The sequence below is a fragment of the Myotis yumanensis genome, unplaced genomic scaffold (assembly GCF_028538775.1).
Source record: "Myotis yumanensis isolate MYYU_CA2020_CCGP unplaced genomic scaffold, mMyoYum1.0.hap1 SCAF_2, whole genome shotgun sequence".
Classification (NCBI taxonomy): Eukaryota; Metazoa; Chordata; class Mammalia; order Chiroptera; family Vespertilionidae; genus Myotis; species Myotis yumanensis.
In genome coordinates this window covers 16,846,246-16,866,219 of record NW_027223753.1, presented here as the reverse complement: position 1 = coordinate 16,866,219, position 19,974 = coordinate 16,846,246, and the positions used below count along the sequence as shown (strand labels likewise).

The 19,974-nt window shown below is 45.6% G+C and overlaps 1 protein-coding gene and 1 non-coding gene across 2 annotated transcripts; one reads left to right on the top strand and one right to left on the bottom strand.

Moving 5' to 3' along the window:
* Nucleotides 1-41: 41 nt before the first annotated feature.
* NUDC (nuclear distribution C, dynein complex regulator) lies at nucleotides 42-14,725 on the bottom strand. Its single transcript, XM_070404464.1, has 9 exons — nucleotides 14,521-14,725; nucleotides 10,865-10,942; nucleotides 4,190-4,393; nucleotides 4,038-4,103; nucleotides 2,871-2,987; nucleotides 2,603-2,797; nucleotides 958-1,041; nucleotides 745-863; nucleotides 42-308 (listed from the first exon to the last, which is right to left on the bottom strand). Exons 1-9 carry the CDS (start codon nucleotides 14,599-14,601, stop codon nucleotides 257-259), a joined length of 996 nt encoding a protein of 331 aa, XP_070260565.1. The 5' UTR covers nucleotides 14,602-14,725; the 3' UTR covers nucleotides 42-256.
* Nucleotides 14,726-15,006: 281 nt separating this feature from the next.
* On the top strand, nucleotides 15,007-15,115 carry LOC139004540 (U6 spliceosomal RNA). Its single transcript, XR_011470418.1, has one exon. It is a non-coding gene; the product is annotated as a U6 spliceosomal RNA (small nuclear RNA).
* The last annotated feature ends 4,859 nt before the right edge of the window (nucleotides 15,116-19,974 follow it).

Here is a 19,974-nt window from a genome sequence, read left to right as displayed (position 1 = left end):
TGACATGCTTGGACTAGAGGGAAGAGAGAACACAGGTGAAATTGGGTAAACAGTTTTAATGTGTAACAGTGTGTCAATAAGTGAAGACAAGACCCCCCAAAAGCCCCAGCCCTTCTCCCATGGTGCCTTGGAACATCTGTGCCTGGACCAGTCCCATGCCTGTCCCAGCTCTGAGGCCCTCAACTCCCAGGGAAGGGTGGAAAAGGAAGGTAGATGGCTGAAGGCTCAGCTCCAAGAGTTCAGGGAGACAAACAGGCTAGTTGAATTTGGCCTTTGAAAAATCCATCTCTGGATGCTGATCCATGAACCTGGGAAGGGAAATAGGAAGATAGTAAAACAGACTGTCCCTCTCCCCTAAAGTTAGTCCCTTACTCCTAGCCTCCCATGTGAGGTCTAATCTCTTTAGAACCCTGAGCAACCTGGAGCCAGGCCAGGCAGGGTCTCTGAGGCTCATTTGAGCCCGAGGCTGGAAGCTGAGGTGCCAATATTGGTACTTTCACCTGTAGATGGCAATGACCACCTATGTCCACCACTATTACCTTCCTTCTTTCCTATCTTCAGGTGGCTTTGGCCTCAAAATTACCTCAGCAAGTGATTAGGGTTGGCAAGCTAAGGCTATAAAGCCATAAACTTGGCAGCTCATTCTGGAAGGGGCAGGGCAGCTCCTGTGTCCTACTCAGTGACCCACTTGCAGTTGTCACCCAGATCCAAGCCCCCCCAAACTCCCATCTTTAAAGTGCTCACTTTTTCAGAATTTCCTGTTTCTTCTGCTCATCTGAGGTGGGCAGCCCCATGGACTTCTGTCTCTGGTCATACATCATCTTTTCCACCATGCTGCGCGTCTCACTGTCCAGGTCTGACAGCTGGGGGCAGGCAGCAGCAGGGACAGGTGAAGCTCTTGGGCCACCTGGGCCTCTCATCTCCCAGTTGAAGCTCCCCCAACCAACCAGGGCTCACCTTGGAGTTCTCGGGGTTGATCTTCTTGGTATTGATCTCAGGATCACTGGACACCAATCGGCTCCACCACTCCATCTTGTTGATCTGTGAGGAGACCCACCGGTCGCTCATTCTATAGTCTAGGAACCCCCCAGCAACCCTCTCCCACCCACATCCTACACTTAGGCCCAAAGCAGGGCTATGCTGGGACCTGAGGTATAGAGGAGCAAGACCTCTCCCCTCCACAGCGGCTGGCGTGGCTGGGAAGACTGACCCGAATACAGTCACAAATCAGAAGCAAAATAAAGCACAGAGGAGGATACCACCCAGGGTGAAGGGAGAGAAGTTACAGAGTGACACCTAGCTGGGACAGGCAGTTTACCAGACTAAAAATTCAGAGAAGAACATTCCAGTTGAAAGGAAGAGCAAGTGCAAGGGCATGGAGGGGTGACTGAGAGGCAGCCATGGTCCATCAGGTAGGCTGGGACAGGCCTTATGTGCCATGGGGAGCTCTCCTCGGATGTGAGGCAGCCATGGTCCGTCAGGTAGGCTGGGACAGGCCTTATGTGCCATGGGGAGCTCTCCTCGGATGTGAGGCAGCCATGGTCCATCAGGTAGGCTGGGACAGGCCTTATGTGCCATGGGGAGCTCTCCTCGGATGTTTGGCACTTTACAGAGACCATCTTCATTTACTGGTGTTTGTGTCCCATATCGCTTTTTGAGGGAAGGGGAGAACATAGGTGGCCCTGAGGGTTGTTTTCTACGTTTTGTTCATTGTTCTCTCTCCAGTATATAGAACAGTGCCTGGCACATAGTAGGTGTTCAAGTGTTTGTTAAATTGCGTGTCGACCTATGAACCAGGAGGTCGTGGTTCGATTCCCAGTTAGAGCACATGCCCAGGTTGTGGGCTCATTCCCTAGTATGGAGCATGCAGGAGGCAGCCAAACAATGATTCTCTCTCATCATTCATGTTTCTCTCTCTCCCTCTTCCTTCCTCTCTGAAATCAACAAAAAAAAAATATTTTTTTAAAATGGGACAGCCCTAGCCAATTTGGCTCAGTGGATAGAGCATCGGTCTGCAGACCAAAGGGTCCTGGGTTCAGTTCGGGTCAAGGACAAGTACCTTGGTTGCAGGCTCCTCCCCGGCCCAGGCTGGTGCAAGAGGCAACCAATCGATGTTTCTCTCACATCGATGTTTCTCTCACATCGATGTTTCTCTCTGTTTTTCCCTCTCTCTTCTACTCTCCCTAAAAAAATCAATGGAAAAATATCCTCAAGTAAGGATTAACAAAATAAAGAAATTTTTAAAAAGGGGGTTGGGGGGACGGGACAGACATACTTTAAGTCAGAGGTCCTCAAACTTTTTAAACAGGGGGCCAGCTCACTGTCCCTCAGACATTTCACACATGCGCACTGCGGGCCCGGGACGAGTCGGCTGCTAAGCAGGACAGGCAGCGGCAGCAAAAACACCCGGCAGACCGGATAAATGTTTTTGGCGGGCCACATGTGGCCTGCGGGCCGTAGTTTGAGGACCCCTGCTTTAAGTATTATGGGATTAAATAAAAAATGTCCACCAGGTCTTTAGCATGGTCCCCGACTGAATGAGCAGAAACCCTTCCCTCTTTCTTCATTAAGACGCAGGCCAGGAGCCTGGGTCTCTTCGCACCTTCTCTAGATGCACCGTCACCACCTTGCCATCCTCAATGAGCCAGGAACTCTCCTCCACCTTCACCTCGTTGTAGAGCTCCCCATCAATGATCGCAGGCTGCCCCTTGAGCCCCACCCGGAGGTGCTTCCGCTGGATGTCCACCACTACATCCTTCCCCTTCAGCCGGAAGTTCACACGGAAGGGCACTGCCAGCTGCATGGGACAGAGACAGTCAGGAGGGGCCCTCGGCTGGCTCCCTCACCTCTGCCCTGGCCCTGTCACTCACATCCAGCTCCGACAGGGTCTGGGTCCAGCGATAATTGGACAGGTCTGCCCCATTGCCGAGGTTGGGCTTCAGTTTCCCTTTGTCCTTCTCGTCCTCCTCCTCGTCTTCCTCAGTCTCCTGCTCACAGTCGGAGTGCACAGCTACTTACTTGACAGACACAGACTGAAACCTCTGGGCCAGGCCCAGGACTGGCACTGGACATACAACCACAAAATGAAACAGACCTGTTCCTGCCTACTCCATGGCCCACTGGGAGCCATAGGTGAAACGTGCTTCTGATCTCTGAGAGGAGCTCAGACTGTTATAAGCATGTGATAAAGGACACAGCTGGGGGGCCGTGACAGAGATAATAAACCCATAGGACCCAGCTAGGGTGTCAAGCCAAAGGACTTGGAAAGAAAGCCAAGCACAGGAAAACAAAAGGTCACAAAGTGACCATGAGCAGGATTTGTCCTAAAATAAAACCAGGCACGCCCAGCTGGTGTGGCTCTGTGGTCGTGCGTCGACCTATGAACCAGGAAGTCACAGTTCCATGCCTGATGAGGGCACATGCCCGGGTTGCAGGCTCCATCCCCAGTGGGGCATGGCGTGCAGGAGGCAGCCGATCAATGATTCTCATCATTGATGTTTCTCTCTCTCTCCCTTCCTCTCTGAAATCAATAAAAACATTTAAAACAAATTAAAAAAATAAAATGAAACCAGGATGCCTAATGATCAACATCCTTTTTCTGTGTCTGTAGGATTAAGACCCCTAGTCTCACCTCAGAACCTCTGAAAAGCCAAATGAATGTCCCCAAAATCGTTTGCGAATCTGGACCTGAGTAAGTGGGAGAAGCTCTGAGGGGCTTGTTCTGCAGATGTGTCAGAGTGGCCGACCACAAAGGCCCAGGCTGGACCCCAGGCCACCCGAATGGCACCTGCACAGGCACTGACTGCCCTCTCTTGCTTTGGGGCTTTCTTGCAAAGGCTTAAAGCCAGTGTGTTTGGGGTGTTTTAAACACAAACCCTTTGGTCCAATATCTCTGAGTGAGATCCTGAAGTATGGGGAGGGTCACAAAGCTGAGGGAAGGAGGGGAGGGGAGGGCATCCTGGAGACAAGGTAAGGCTGTAGAGTCCCTGGAAGTTCCCAATCCCTGGCTAGTCCCAAGCATCCCCAGTCCATCTCACCTGCTTCTCTGGTGAGCCAAGGCTGCCATTCTTGAGCTGGGCCTCATGATTCTCTGCATCCTTTTTCTATGGCAAAGGGCAAATCAGTTGGCAAGAGGGTCCCCTCTTCCAGTGCCAATGGCTGAGGGCAGGGGAGGGAAGCCTACTCTTACCTGGTCAATCTCCAGCTGCAGCCTCTCTGCCTCCTCATCAGTCAGCTCCTTGATCTGAGGCCCAGAGCTCTCTGACTTGGCCTCCTTGGCCAGCCTAGCTGCCCGCTCCGCCTTCTCCCGCCGCTCAGTCTCCTGCCGACTTCTCTTTTCCCGCCGGGCCTTCTGTGCCAGCTGGTTGTGGTGGTTGAAGGTCTGTGTGATGAGCTGGGGACAGAAGTGAAAGCAATGAGCTATCAAGATAGAGATAGTATCCCAAAAGCACAGTCCCATCTCTATCTGCTGGGTGCCTAAGCACGGCACTGCACTTAGAACCCGTTTCCTCATCTAGAAAATGGGAAAATACATATCTGATAGTTATAACAACAATATCTGCAAATGCCTGGCTCAATAGACAGTGGCTACTTTAAGAAAACAAAACAGACTTGGCCTGGCTGGTGTGGCTCAATTGGCTAAGCATTGTCCTGTGCACCAAAAGATCGCAGGTTTGATTCCTGATCAGGGCACATACCCAGGTTGTGGGTTCAATCACCGGTAGGGGTGCATATGGAAGGCAACCGATTGATGTTTCTCTCTCTCTCTCTCAAATCAATAAAAATGTATTTTTAAAAAACAACATTCTAACAACTAAGAGTATGGACACTAAAGTTGGACAACCTGGGTTCTAATCCTGGCTTTGACACACACTAACTATTGTATTTTTAGCAAATTATTTAACCTCTAAGAGCTTCAAAACCTTCATCAGTGAGGATGACTCCCACCTCACAGGGTTGTTGTGCAAACGAAATGATCAGTGCTCTGAAAGTCCTTCACTAGACAGTGAAGCTATTAGAACTCCAGACTCAACCCCTCTAAGAAGCCTTTCCTGAGCTCAGGCCCACTGACCCACTTGCTCTGACTGATCTCTCTTCCTCCTGCGTACCTGTCTCCAGGACTGCAGCCCCAGCTGTGCAGCACTCAGCACGATACCCAGGACTGCCACATTAGCAGAAGTCAGAGAGAGCTTTCTTTCTTTTTATACTTTTATTGACTTCAGAAAGGGAGAGGGAAACACCAATGATGAGAGAGAATCATTAATTGACTGCCTCTTGCACGCCCCCTACTAGGGATGGAGCCTGCAACCTGGCATGTGCCCTGTCTGGAATTGAACCTGGGACCCTTTAGTCCGAAGGCCGGTGCTCTATCCACTGAGCAAAACCAGCTAGGGCGAGAGAGCTTTCTTGAGGGAAAAGAAGCCTCTTCCTCTCCTCAGCCTGCAAGCTATCCATTTCAAATCCCTTCTCCCACTATTCCTTCCTAGGATGTTTCCAACCCATAGCCTGCTAGCTGGCCTCCCTGCTGCCCAAGAGCTACCCCAATACTACTGCCACCTGTCACTGCCTGTCAGTGTGGCCTTGGACAAGCGAACAACTTTGACATTTTCTAAGCCTGTTTCCTCACCTGTCATGAGGATCAAATATGACCGACATTTTCTAGAGCCTGGCACAGTCCTTGCCTGGATGAGGCTAACCCAATGTCAGCTTTGAGGGCCTGGGAAAAGTACTTTCTCTGCAATAAAAATACAATGGCTCCACCTCACTGTTATACTAGTAGCCCTCAAAGTATGGTTTCCTCAACCTGCAGCATCAGTATCACCCAGAATTTGTTAGAAAAGCTAAATCTTAGCCCCCCACTCCCCAAAAAATAATAATTTAAAAATAAATAAATCTTAGGCCCCACTCCAGACTTAATGAATCAGAAATTTTGGGAGGTTGGCCCAGCAGCCTATATTTTTAACCAGCCTTCCTGGCTAATTCTCATATACACTGGAGAGTCACATCTAGATTTGAGTTCCTGGTCTACTTCTTTTACCTGTGTGACCCTGGGGAGCATCTTTCTCTGTGCTTCTATTTTAGTCTAAAATTGGTTTTTAGGCTCTGGCCAGGTAGCTCAGCTGGTTACAGCATCGTCCCGATATGCCAAGGTTGTGGGTTTGATCTCTGGTCAGCACACATATAGGAATCAACCAACAAATACATAAATAAGTGGAACAACAAATTCATTCTCTCTCTCTCTCTCTCTCTCCCCCTTCCTCCCTCTCTAAAAATCAATAAATAAAAATTAAAAATAAACAAAATAAAAGTAGTCTTGCTCAGCTGTTCCTTGCCTAGAATGTCCTTGTTCCTACTCCCAGGTCACCTGGCAAACTCCTACTCATCCTCCAGGACCAGTTCAAATGTTTCCTGAGTTTCACCTCTTCATCTTCGGCAGGCCCAGAAACATACTCGACTCTATGTTGACCCACACACCTGGAGGCCTCACAGGCCACCCACCACATGATCAGTGGTCAATAAACTATCTTTCAAGAATCTCTGGGCCCGAGATGGAAGGATGAAGGGGTCTGCAAAAGCTGAGAGGACCTTGAAGTACTCCAGGTCACCAAAGTCACCCATGAGCTCCTGACCGAAGGCTCTGCCAAATGCTCTGTGACTCCTCATTCATTTGATGCCAATTCCTCTGGCCACCCCCAAATTCCCAGCCCCATGCCGTACTATAGTAGCTCTGTACTCTACAAAGTTAAAAGGGCACTGGACCCCCCAAACCAACTGGGTTAATAAAATGGGGTGTGTGAGAGAGAGAAATGAGCCACCTGAAGGCCATTTAATATAATTAGTCATGAGACAATTACACCAGCAGAGGCTGTTCCACCACAGGGCCTTGATCCCAAGTCCCTAATCGGGGAGACCTTGAACTCAAGCCATTTGCTAACCAGTAGCCAAGGGTAGGCGGGAACAGGGTCCTGCCCTCTCCCAGCCCCAGTGAATCATGTTACATCCCATCCGTCCTCTTCATTCCTAGCTGTGAGGTTAGGTGAGGGCAGAGCTGAACCACAGGGCAGAGTCAAGACCAATCACAGCAGCCTCTGAAGCTGCCTCCCGGTCTCCTCCCACCATCTTTACCAGTCCCAGCCCCAAGCAGAGACCCTAGGGGTGTGTAGCCAACTGACAGGCTGTCACTGTGTGTGTGTGGGGGGGGGGGGGGGGGGGGGGGTGTTCAGGGAGTGGGGTCAACACATCTGAAGATGACACACTCCTATTCTAGAACTTCATATAAATGGAATCTTACAATATGTGTTTCTTTTGTATGCTCATCTTCCTTTAAAAGGCTAATAATATTCCATTATACGTATATATGATGTTTTGTTTATCCATTCATCTATCAATGGATGGTTGGGTTGCTTCCACCTGGTGGCTATTATGAACAGTTCTGCTATAAACAAAACCTTCTCCAAAACCTTGCTTTCAATTCTTCTGGATATATTCCCAGAAGACTGCTGGATCATATAGTATAGTTCTAGTCTAATTTTTTGAGGAACTGACACACTGTTTTCCACAGCCGCACCATTTTACACTCCCACCTATAGTGCACAGGCTTCCATTTCTCCACATCCTCACCAACACTTGTTAGTTTGTGGTTTTTTTGACGTAAGACATCCAAATGGGTATGAGGTGGTGTCTTTTGGTTTTGATTTGCATTTCTCTGATAATTAGGAAAGTTGAGCATCTTTTATAAAAGTTTTTAAAGAGCTACAACAATTCACTTTTACCAGCAATGTCCAAAGAGCAGCCTTTTCCCACATCCTTACAAGCAATTTTTTAGGAAATTTTTGATAGGAAGAAAAGAGCATCTGTTTCTTTAACTTACATTTCCTTGACTACTGTGAATTTGAACATCTGTTCAAATGCTCTTTAGATTTGTTCTTCTTGTAATTGCCCATTTTTTGTTTATCCTTTTCTTGGCAATTTACAAGAGTTCCTGCATACTAAATCAGCTATTAAATTTTATCTGTCCTCTGCATTGCATTTTCCCAAATCTATTGTTTTCCAGTTGACTTTATATGTCAACATCTCCTTTGCCATACAAGTTTTCAATCTTTGAAGAGACAGACAGATACCTTTTCTTTCATAGCTTCTAGGTTTCTACTTGCAAGGCTTCCCCATACAAGATTATACATAGTTTCCCAGATTTCTTTACAAGACTCTGCTTGATCTGCACTTTATTATTACAGTTAAACAGATGGAAAATTTTGGTTTTTTACAAATAGCCACTTGTAGCAGTATGATCATCCTTTGCCTACAGAAATGAATTGCCCTATTAGACACATATTAAGCCCTCATATATGCTAGACTTTTCTAGGTTCTCTTTTCTGCTTCACTGGTATAGTTCTCTTTCTGTGCCCATACCATATTGATTTGATCATTATGGCTTTACTCAAATCTACAATCTCTTCTCCATAATTCCTAGCCCCCAAAGCTACAAAAACTAAAAGTGTTTCTGTACTTTTTGTAAGTTTGTGGCATGAAGGTATTTATAGTCTCTTATCTCCCACTTGGTATAAATATTGATAGACATTTCTCTGCAGAAATGTGAATGTGCCCTGGCTGGTGTGGCTCAGTTGGTTGAGTGTCATCCCATGCACCAAGAGGTCACAGGTTCAATTCCTGGTCAGGGCACATACCCTGGTTTCAGGCTCAATTCCCAGAAGGGGGCATGCAGGAGGCAGCTAATTAATGTTACTCTCTCCCTCTCCCTCCCTCTCTCTCTAAAATCAATAAAAACTTAAAAAAAAAAAAGAAGAAGAAATTTCAATGTGCTTGATTACAGGATGCTGCCCCTGACCTCTGGATTGGGGTATTGTAGAAAATGTAGAGTATACACTGTATTGCCTCCTAAAGTCCAAAGAATTCTAAATCCCCAAAGCATCTGGCCCCATACTTATTGAACAAATGAACGACTGCTGGTATTATAAGGTAGTTTGGCCCACAGAAAAAATGGGAGGTGCTAGTGCTAATACAAAAGAATATTTGAGATAGAACAGGTCCTATAGATCAGAGTCCACCTTTTCCCATTTTACAGATATGAAAATTTGACAAGACCAGAAAATTGGCGGGAAATCAACAAAACCACACAAGTAGGCCAAGAACCTGGGACTCCTAGCCCCAGGTCTGCAAGATACATTATAGTGCATTCTAGCCCCTGAGAGCCCTAAAGCTACAGAAAAGGGTTTGCAAAATGTCTTCTTCTTGTTACTATGTCTCTTAAGTGAAAACAAGTATGGTTATAAAAATCATGCCGAAACCGGTTTGGCTCAGTGGATAGAGCGTCGGCCTGCGGACTGAAAGGTCCCAGGTTCGATTCCGGTCGGGGGCATGTACCTGGGTTGCGGGCACATCCCCAGTGGGAGATGTGCAGGAGGCAGCTGATCAATGTTTCTCTCTCATCAATGTTTCTAACTCTCTATCTCTCTCCCTTCCTCTCTGTACAAAATCAATAAAATATATTTTAAAAAAAAAATCATAGTTCATTGAGGTGATACCATGATTTACCAATCTTCAAAAATGTAATTACAGTGTGGGCTCTCTCTGGAGCATGCCCACCTTTCCCCCTCTCCACCCCCCAGGCATGATCCTCTTACCTTTCTTTTTAAAAAATCCAACTGGAAAAAAAAACACAAAAAAGCCCTCACCTGAGAATATGTTTCTATTGGCTTTCTAGAGAGGAAGGGAAACGGAGAGAGAAACATCAATTGGTTGCCTCCTGCACATGCCCCAACTGGGGATCAAACCTGCAACTAGGTATGTGCCCTGATCAAGAATCGAAACTGCGCCCTAGCCAGTCTAGCTCAGTAGATAGAGCGTCAACCTACGAACTGAAAGGTCCCAGGTTCGATTCCGGTCAAGTGCAAATGCCAGGGTTGTAGGCTCGATCCCCAGTGGGGGACTTGCAGGAGGCAGCCAATCGATGATTCTCTCTCATCATTGTTGTTTCTATCTCTCTCTCCCTCCCTCTTCCTTCCTCTCTGAAATCAGTAAAAATATATTTTTTTAAAAAAAAGAAAGAAACTGCGACGTTCCGGTGCATGGGACGATGCTCCAATCTACTGAGCCACACCAGCCAGAGCTGCCTTTCTTTTCCCTAAACTATAAGGGCCCTTCTTTTGCCTCTGTAACTATTTCCTGAGCCCACGTAGCCTGGTTGGCTCACATCTTCCACAGCTCACTTCCTTTACCTCTGTGACTTTATAAACAAACTTTTGCTTGTAAAAAATAAATATAATTACAACCTAAGGAATCAGAAGGAAGTTCAAGGTCTTCGAACCTGTTACCACAAAAATACAATTACCAAATCCTTGAACTTTGTGTCACAATCACTAGGAAGACTGGGATTGGTTGGCTTTGAGTTTTCCTATATTTCTGTCTTCTAAGCTCAGTTTCTAACATTTGCCCACTCTCATCTCCCACCAAGGTAATTAGATAAAACCTACACAGTGGAAAAGGAATCAGGAGGCATGGTGTCAGGGGCAGAAGGCAGTTTTACAACTGTTTTGGTTCTCCCGCAACTCCGCTCAAGGCTTTGGATACCAAAGTGCCAAACACCCCAGAGCCAATTTCCTCATTTGTCAAGTGAGGATAGTAACACCTACCCCTTTGGAACTGCTAAAGGATCATGAGAAATAGGGGAGATTAAGCATCTGGCAGGAAGAAGGGCTTCAATAAATGAAGCTTGCTTCCCTTCCCTGACTCTTTGCTCTTGGCATTTTACTTCTGCTCAAGTTGTTATTATGCTGAAGAAAGGCCAGGTAAGCTTTTCTTCTGAATAAACAGAACTACCAAAGAAACAGCAGCGCCCAATACTCACCTTCTCTGCCATCCCCTCTTCTCCTCCAACGAAAAAGTCTGTTTTGCGTCGAAGGAAGCTGAAGAAAGTATTCACAAGCTGAAAGACAGAAGACTGGAGCTATGGAGATGTCCAACTGGGAGCGCGGCAACTGCACAGAAATCAACTTCCTTAGTCTACGAGGGAACTTAGAGCTTGACTATTTCATCCTTGAGCCTCTCAACTGAGAAATCCTCCCAAACAGGCCTAACCTTAGTCACTTCTGCCAGAAAGCCCAACTTAACCTTACCTATATCACGTGAAAGGCAGATTCTCACTTCTCGTGTGTATGTGTGTGCCTGTTTCACATTCCTATGGCCATAGAGGCAGCCTAAGGATAGGGAGGACTCCTCCTGCATACAGGGCTTAAAAAGCCTGGACACTTGACTTTGGGTGGTGAACACACAATACAATATACAGATGATGTATGATAGAACTGTACACTTGAAACCTATATAATTTTATTAACCAATGTCACCCCAATAATTTCAATAAGATGTAAAAATAAAAAATACAACTTAAAAAAAAGAAAAAATATCAGGAAGACAGACAATAAACAGGAATCAGACAAGGAAGCAAGGTAAATTCAGATGGGTATAAGTTTTAAGCAAGAAATAAAGTGGTCTTGCCCTAGCCAGTTTGGCTCAGAGGATAGAGTGTCGACCTGTGGACTGAAGGGTCTTAGGTTTGATTCCGGTCAAGGGCACATGTCCGGGTTGCAGGCTTGATCCCCAGTGTGGGGCGTGCAGAAGGCAGCCAATCAATGATTCTCTCTCATCATTGAAGTTTCTCTCTCTCCCTCTCTCTCTTCCTGATATCAATAATTTTTTTTTAAAGAAAGAAACTGGTCTTGTTATAGAGCAGTAATCCTCAAGATGTGGTCCAGAGATCTCAGGACCCAGAGAGACATTAATTTGTCTTTTTCATCTCATTTCCTCACAAGTGTATATACTGTGGAGTTTTCCAGAGGCTACATGACATGTGATATTGCAAGACTGAATGAAGAAGCAGACATGAGAATCCAGCAAAATCTGTTTTCAATTAAACTAAACATTAGAGCCCTAACCGGCTTGGCTCACTGGATAGAGCGTCGGCCTGCAGCCTGAAGGGTCCCAGGTTCGATTCCGGTCAAGGGCATGTACCTTGGTTGCGGGCACATCCTCAGTGGGGGGTGTGCAGGAGGCAGCTGATCAATGTTTCTAACTCTCTGTCCCTCTCCCTTCCTCTCTGTAAAAAATCAATAAAATATATTAAAAAAAAAAAAAAAAAAAAAAAAAACTAAACATTAGAGATTTAGCCCCCAAAAAGTAAAATAATGCTTCTCACTAAATTTGTTTTAGAAACAGTTGTTTTTCATAAATAATATGTTATTAACATTAGCATGCAATGAGTTTACTAGTATTGGTGTTATTGTTTTTTTTCCAATGAATTAATAAACAAGTTAAAAAAAAAGTCTGGGGCTAGCTTTTCTCTCCCAAGAGTAAAAAGCCCAAGTACAGTGGCAACAGCTGAGTTATTAGGGCAGAGCCAGAAGGAGGGGAGCAAATGAAGTCACTTCAAAGAAGGTTAAGACCAACAAACTCTGGTTGGGGCACCAGTGTAGCAAGTGAATAAGAGCATGGGTTTGAGTAGCAGATTGGCATACATTAGGTCTGTGACCTTGGGGAAGTTTCTTAAGTCTGAAACAGAAATAGCAGCAGGACCTATTTCTAGGTACCTTGTAAGGATCAAATGAGATGTTGGAGGTAAGGGCTTTAACAGTGCCTGGCCTGGAGCAAGAGCCCTGCTGCTACAGTAACTCACAAATAGGCACCACAAACCATGGCTTATTCTGTCTACATCCCCAATGCCAGGCACCAAATCTGGCTGAGTACATGCTTAGTAAAACTTCTGCTGAGTGAAAAATCGAGTGGTGACCTAGGGTAAGCACATATAAGCCCTTTTATTTGCCCAAATGAATGATTCCAAATCTGATGCTACAACTTATTTTAATGGTTTCAACTCCTGCTTCTAGACCAGGGGTCCTCAAACTGCGGCCCCCCGAAAACATTTACCCGGCCCACCGGGTGTTTTTGCCGCCGCTGCCTGTCCTGCTTAGCAGCCGACTCGTCCCAGGCCCGCAGTGCACATGTGTGGAATGTCTGAGGGACAGTGAACTGGCCCCCTGTTTAAAAAGTTTGAGGACCTCTGTTAGACACTTTAAATTCATTCAAAAATGAGTTCAGACCCGAATTCAGTTTTGTGTCAACAGCTTAGTGGGGAGGAGGGAGAGGATCTTTTCATACTTGCAAATTGGTAACTCTCTTCCCACCTCAGAGGGCTTAGGAGTCTTTGGTCACCATAGGCACCTGGGTGAAAGATGGGAATGGAAAGCTCAGTGAAAACTTGTCCCAGTGAGACAGAGAATCAGCAACGAACTGTAGAAAGCACATGGGCCTAAGGAGTCTGGTCCCTTTAGGTCAGGAATCTGTTGGATAATCTTGAGCAAGTTCTCTAGGTCTCTCTCTTTTTAAAAAAATATATTTTAATGATTTTTTTTACAGAGAGCAATGGAGAGGGATAGAGAATTAGAAACACCGATCAACTGCCTCCTGCACACTCCCTACTGGGTATGTGCCCGCAACCAAGGTACATGCTCTTGACCGGAATCGAACCTGGGACCCTTGAGTCCACAGGCCAATGCTCTATCCACTGAGCCAAACCGGTTAGGGCTCTTGGTCTCTTCAGAGAATGAGAGTTCTGGACTGATCTTAATGGGCTTTTCTACCGCTAACTTTCCATGTTTCTGGTCTAAAATATCCAACTCCAGAAGCAATACTAATTGGTCCATATTGTTCATACACTAAACAAAATAACTGTGTGCTATTTTGTGTGGTCACGAGGTATTGAATTATGCTTTTGAAAAGCTCTAGTAAGCTCCATCAGGCCAAGGAGAAGTTTTTGCTCGGGTCTGAATCCCCAGGTCCCAATCCAATGAGTGTCTGACACACATCCATCATTCAACAAATTTCACTTCAAGACACCACTCTCCTACAAAGATTCAGAAAATAGGGATTCACAACTCTTTTTACGAACACAAAGAAACTGAGGCTTGGAGATGTGTAAGGGTCCCAAGTAGCAGTGATGGAAATCAATTGTGAATCCAGGCCTTTAATTCCCCATTCAAGGCCTAAAAAAAAAACGTGTTAACATCACCCCGCCCCCCTAACCCTACCCCACACACACTCCTCGGCTCGCTCCAAGTCGGTAGCTACAAATCTCAATGTCTGGAATGGTTCTTGGGGTGTTCTTTGCAGGCAGCCATCAGAGAGGAAACGTGGCCCTAAGAATGTGTGAGACTTAGCGGAGGGGAATCGCCCGGCTCTGGGGGTTTTCCAGCGCCGCCGGAGTTGCTAAGATAGAAACTACTGAGCAGGGCCCGGGACTGATGCGAAGGGGACTACACATTAGGCGGGGAGACCAGACCGGAAGCTGGGGCGCGGGGAGAATGTGGGGAGGGGGGAGCCCTGAAGCCCGGAAGGCCACAGCGTGAATCTCGGCCCCTGAAGACGGAGAAAGGCTGAGGGAGCCTGGCTAGGGCCGCCGGGGTGGGCGGGCGCCGATAAAGCAGGCCCGGCCGATGCCGCGCGGGCCGTTACCTCCTGCACGCCGCCCTCGTGCTGCTGCGCCATGGCCAGCAACATGCCGTCGAACCGCTCTTCCTCCTGCTCTCCGCCCATCGTGCCGGCCGCTAGCCACGCTCCGAGATACGAGCTCCGCACTGGCGTCTAGCGTCCTCCCAGCTCCTACGTTTCGCGTCCGACCCAACGACTCCAGTCCTCCGCCTTCCGCAGCGGAGCCGGAAACACGCACGCGTCCCGCCGCTCCGGCCCGCCGGCTCGCCCTCTCTTCCCGCCTTCCTCTGGGCTAGCGACCATTGAGCGCGCGGCCAACAGCCCGCTTCGCCGACCATTGGCCGATTTGCTGAGCCAATCAACGAGAGCGTCCAGGAAGCGGAGGGCGGGACCGAGGGCCCGGGAGTTTGGAGTGCGTTGCTATGGTCACCAGACGCTTTGGAGCCTTCGAGAAATCCAAGAGCTAAAAGGGGGTGAGGGGAGTGTTGGAAGTTAAAAAGGGACTAACTTGTGCTCGCTTCGGCAGCACATATACTAAAAAATTGGAACAATACAGAGAAGATTAGCATAGCCCCTGCGCAAGGATGACACGCAAATTCGTGAAGCGTTCCATAAAAAATAAATAAATAAATAAATAAATAAATAGGACTAACTTTACTCGCCTATCTTGAGAGTGACCTCCCAGTTTGTAGAATGGTTCAGCTGAAAGTGTCAGTCACCTCTTCAGTCCTCCCTAGGAGAAGGGACCTGCCCGAAGAACCTACCTACCTCCGTCATTACAAACTCCACCAAAGGCATACACAAGGTTCAGAAGCACTGGCCCCTGGCTTAACAGGGCTCTGCTTAGTTTAATGTTCTTCTGTTGCAGTCCTGAAATTCTTAATACTTTTTAAACAAGAAACCTCACATTTTCATTTTGCACTAGGCCCTGCAAATTGAGTGTTGTATTCCACCTTCACTCCTGTCTTTCAGGAACTCTACCCTTATTATTATCCTTTCTTTAACTCCTGTCTCACAAATTTGTTTCTTCTGGATCATTCCCTTCAACTTACTAACATGCTTTAATGTCACTTAACTTTTTACTATTATGTGACCCACTTTCTACCACCCCAATTCACAGAAAAACTTGAAAAGATTGCTATATTTGTTTCTCTACTTCCTTACTTTCCATCTCACCTTAGTTTAATCAGTCTTTTCTTAAAAGCCACTGAACAATGTTATAATGATCTCCATCCATGCCAAGTCAATGGACCACTATAATTTTTCTCAGCTGCATTTGACACAGTTGACCCCTTCCTCCTTCCTTAAGAAAACACTTTTTTAATTTTTTAAAATGTATTTTTATTTATTTCAGAGAGGAAGGGAGAGGGAAAGAGAGATAGAAACATCAATGATGAGAATCACCTATTGACTGCCTCCTGCACACCCCGTACTGGGGATTAAGCCCGAAACCCTGGCATGTGCTCTGACCAGGAATGTGACCTCCTGGTTCATAGGTTGATGCTCAACCACTGAACCACATCGGCTGGGCAACACTTTTTTCCTTAGGCTTCTGTTATGGACAGAATTTTGTTGCCCCCAATTCATATGAAGCCCCAATGTGACTGTTTTTGGAGATAGGGCCCTTGAAAGAGGTAATTAAAGTTAAATGAGTTAATAAGGGTGGGGCCCTCATTCGATAAAACTAGTGTCCTTACAAAAGAGAAAGTGATCACAGAGGAAAGATCACATGAGGCAGTTGTCTGCAGGCAGAAGAGAGTGGACTCAGGAGAAAGCAAACACCTTGATCTTGGACTTCTAGCCTCTAGAACTGTGAGAAAATAAATTTCTGTTGTTTAAGTCACTCAGTCTGTGGTATTTTGTTATGGCAGCCCTAGCAAAGTAATAGAGTCTGTGTCACCACACTTACCTGGCTTCCTTCCAGCTCACTAACACTCTTTCTCAGTGCCCTGTCTTAACCAGACTTGTAAATGTTGGAGGCTCTGTCCTTTGCTGTCTCCTCTTTTTCTCTCCATACTTTCTCCATTGGTGATCTCACGATATCTCTGGCCTAGACCTCTCCTGCGCTCCAGATTCATCTGACTACCTCCTGGACAACTCCATTTGAATAATTAACAGGTATCACAAAACTCACCTGGCTCTGGCTGGTGTGGCTCAGTTGGTTGGAGTGTCGTCCCATGCATTGAAAGGTTGCCAATTCGATTCTCCGTCAGGGCACATACCCAGGTTTCGGGTTCAACCCCTAGTGGGGGTGCACAAGGGAGGCAACCTATATATGATGTTTCTCTCATATTTCCATGTTTCCCTCCCTCCCTACCCCTCTCTTTAAAATCAGTAAAACATATCCTCGGGTGAGGATTAAAAAAATATCACATGGCTTTGAGAAGATGAAAAAGTTCCAGTGATCTATGGTGGTGATGGTTGAACAATGTGAATGTTCTTAATACCAATGAACTGTACACTCAAAAAATGCTTAAAATAGTAATATAATGGTATGTATATTTTGCTGCAATAAAAATATAACTTTATGAAACAATTTGTAATTTTAACTCTGACAAGATATTTGATTTTATTCAAGAATTTTTTAAAATTAACATGGCCAACATCTTTACACCCGTACACACAAATTAATTCCTCCCAAAGTCTTTCCTAATGCCCCCTTCAAGCACACATTGGCCAAAGCCCAAATGTTCACTCATCCACTTATTTGCACAAGCCAAAAATCTAGTCTCATGTAATCCATTAGTAAGTCCTGTCAGCTCTTCTTCTAAAATATCATCTGATTCCACCCCCTCTCACCTGGCTGTCTAAATCATCATCATCTCTCGCTTAAATAATACTCCTACCGCTGCCTAACTGGTCTTACCTCCTTTCTTATCCCTTTATAGTCCATCCATTCCTCCCCCATCCCACCCCACCCCCTACTCCCCAGTGTCAGAGCAATCTTTTTAAAGGATAAGCCAGATCTGTCGCTTCCTTGCTTAAAATTAGCCCTTCATGGATTGCCATTGCATTCAGGATAAATTCCAAAGTACTGACCATTGCTTCCAAGGAGTAACATCATTAGGGCCTTGTCCCCCTCTTGATTCCCTGTCAAGGCATATGCCCGGGTTGCGGGCTCGATCCCCAGTCGGGATGTGCAGGAGGCAGTTGATCAATGATTCTGTCTCATCATTGATGTTTCTATCTCTCTTTCCCTCTCCCTTCCTCTCTGAAATCAAGAAAAATATATTTTTATAAAAGAAAGGCACTATTAGAGGCAGACTTTCTGTAAAGCTAGTGAAACTCGAACTTTAGGGCCTTGCACTTACCTGGGCCCATTCAAGGCACTAGGAGAGGCCCCAGCACTGTCTTCTTAAGAGTCATGTGTATATTTTTCTTTTTTCTTTTTAAATATATTTTTACTGATTTCAGAGAGGAAGGGAGAGAAAGATAGAAATATCAATGACAAGAGAGAATCATCGATCAGCTGCTTCCTGCATGCCACACACTAGGAATCAAACCATGACCTCCTGGTTCATAGGTCGACATTCAACCACTGAACCATACCAGCCAGGCTATGTTTTTCTTTTTAATTTGAAAAAATAAAATTGTAAAACTACAATTGGTTCAGACCACTGTGTCTTCCCACTCTAATCCTGCTTCCCAATATGAATGATTCTCAAGACACCTGGAAGTATGTGGGTAGTAGAGGAGCAACAAGGATATGTGTGGAACAAAAGCAAAGCTGTAAAAAATCCTATCAATTATCACATTTCATATTGAGATCAACTAAAAAAAATCTCTCCTAAAAGGAATATGCAGCATATACAATTATAACTGCAGCATGCTCTGTTTTTCTTTTTCTTTTCTTTTTTTGTAGGAATTACACAAAGTAGAATTTATCAAAATTCCTGCTACAAACCTATAAGCAGTATTACAAGTGGCATATTCATCTATGTGTGAAGTGGCATGTTTATGTATCCTGACTATTAAGAATGAAATATTTTTATCAAGCATGCAAGAGAAAAGAGAGATTCATCTATTCTCACTGGAGAAATTTATTTTTAAAAATCATTGACAGTTTGCCCTAACCAGTTTGGCTCAGTGGATGGAGCGTCGGCCTTCGGACTCAAGGGTCCCAAGTTCGATTCCGGTCAAGGGCATGTACCTTGGTTGTGGGCACATACCCAGTGGGGAGTGTGCAGGAGGCAACTGATCGATGTTTCTGACTCTCTCTATTCCTCTCCCTTCCTCTCTGTAAAAAATCAATAAAATATATTTAAAAAATTAAGATGAAATTGACAAAGCTAATCATTAAAAAAAAAAAATCATTGACAGTTTTACCTCCTCTTCTTAATTTCTCTTCCTGAAAATTTTAGTCCTAAAACTATTAGGTAGGGCAGAATAGGGTAGAGGTATGTGCCAGAGGCGGAGGGAGCCACAGTGGCCCCAAGTGGAAGTCAGAGCCCCAGCAGGGTGAGGAGGGCATCCACGAGGAGTGGTGACCTGGCATGGGGTGACAGAGACTCAGCAGGGTGAAGAAGGGGACCCTGAGTGGGAGGGGGCAGCCTGACCCAAGATATCAGAGCCCAAGTGGGGTAAGGTATTTCTCATGGGATGGGGTGGGGCAGAGATGAGAGATTGCTTACAAAGAGGGGCTTGATCCAACAAGTTAATAAATTAAAAATAATGGAGGCCGGATTTCTCAGTGTCAGAGAAGGGAGATGTAAATACAGAAAGGTGAAAACTGGAATAAATCCCATTATGGTGAATTAGCATTGCAGATAATAGTCTGACCTCATGTGTTTTTTTATTTTTTATTATTATTTTTTTATTTTTCTGATTAATCCTCACCCGAGGATATTTTTCCATTGATTTCTAGGGAGAGTGGAAGAGAAAGGGAAAGACAGAGAGAAACATCAATGTGAGAGAGAAACACATCAATTGGTTGCCTCTTGCATATGAGGAGCCTGCAACCAAAGTATGTGCCCTTGATCAGAATCGAACCCGGGACCCTTTGGGTTCGATTTTGTAGGAATTATACAAAGTAGAATTTATCATAATTCCTGCTACAAACCTATAAGCAGTATTACAAGTGGTCCGCAACCGACCACTATCCACTGAACCAACCCGACTAGGGCTCATGTTTTTTATTATATACATATAGGTATAGAACTAAATAGAAATGTGTGTGTGTGTGTGTGTGTGTGAGTGTGTGTGTGTGCGCGCGCGCACGCGAGCACATGCACCTACATTCCTTAGTTCTGGGAGGGTCTGGGAGCAGTGACACCATAATAGCAATGAGCAGATCTTGGTTTCTAAATATGACTCTAGTGCCCAGATCATGGTTTTTAAATACTATTCTCCACTAAAAGATTAAATTAGAGCTTCTTGGAATAGTGGTTGACTTCAGGGGCTGGAAAAACGACATCTTGTTATACCAGAAAATAAAGGGTGTTCAGAGAATGATGGGGAATGTCAAAAGGATATAGACTC

Bases quoted from the DNA above. Each gene is read 5' to 3' on its own strand.
- NUDC (XM_070404464.1), bottom strand. From the start codon at position 14,601: ATGGGCGGAGAGCAGGAGGAAGAGCGGTTCGACGGCATGTTGCTGGCC. The intron at 864-957 runs GTGAGCCCTGGT...GCCTGCCCCCAG, and splicing joins TCAACCCCGAGAACTCCAAG to CTGTCAGACCTGGACAGTGA. The intron at 309-744 runs GTGAGCACTTTA...TTCCCTTCCCAG, and splicing joins AAACAGGAAATTCTGAAAAA to GTTCATGGATCAGCATCCAG.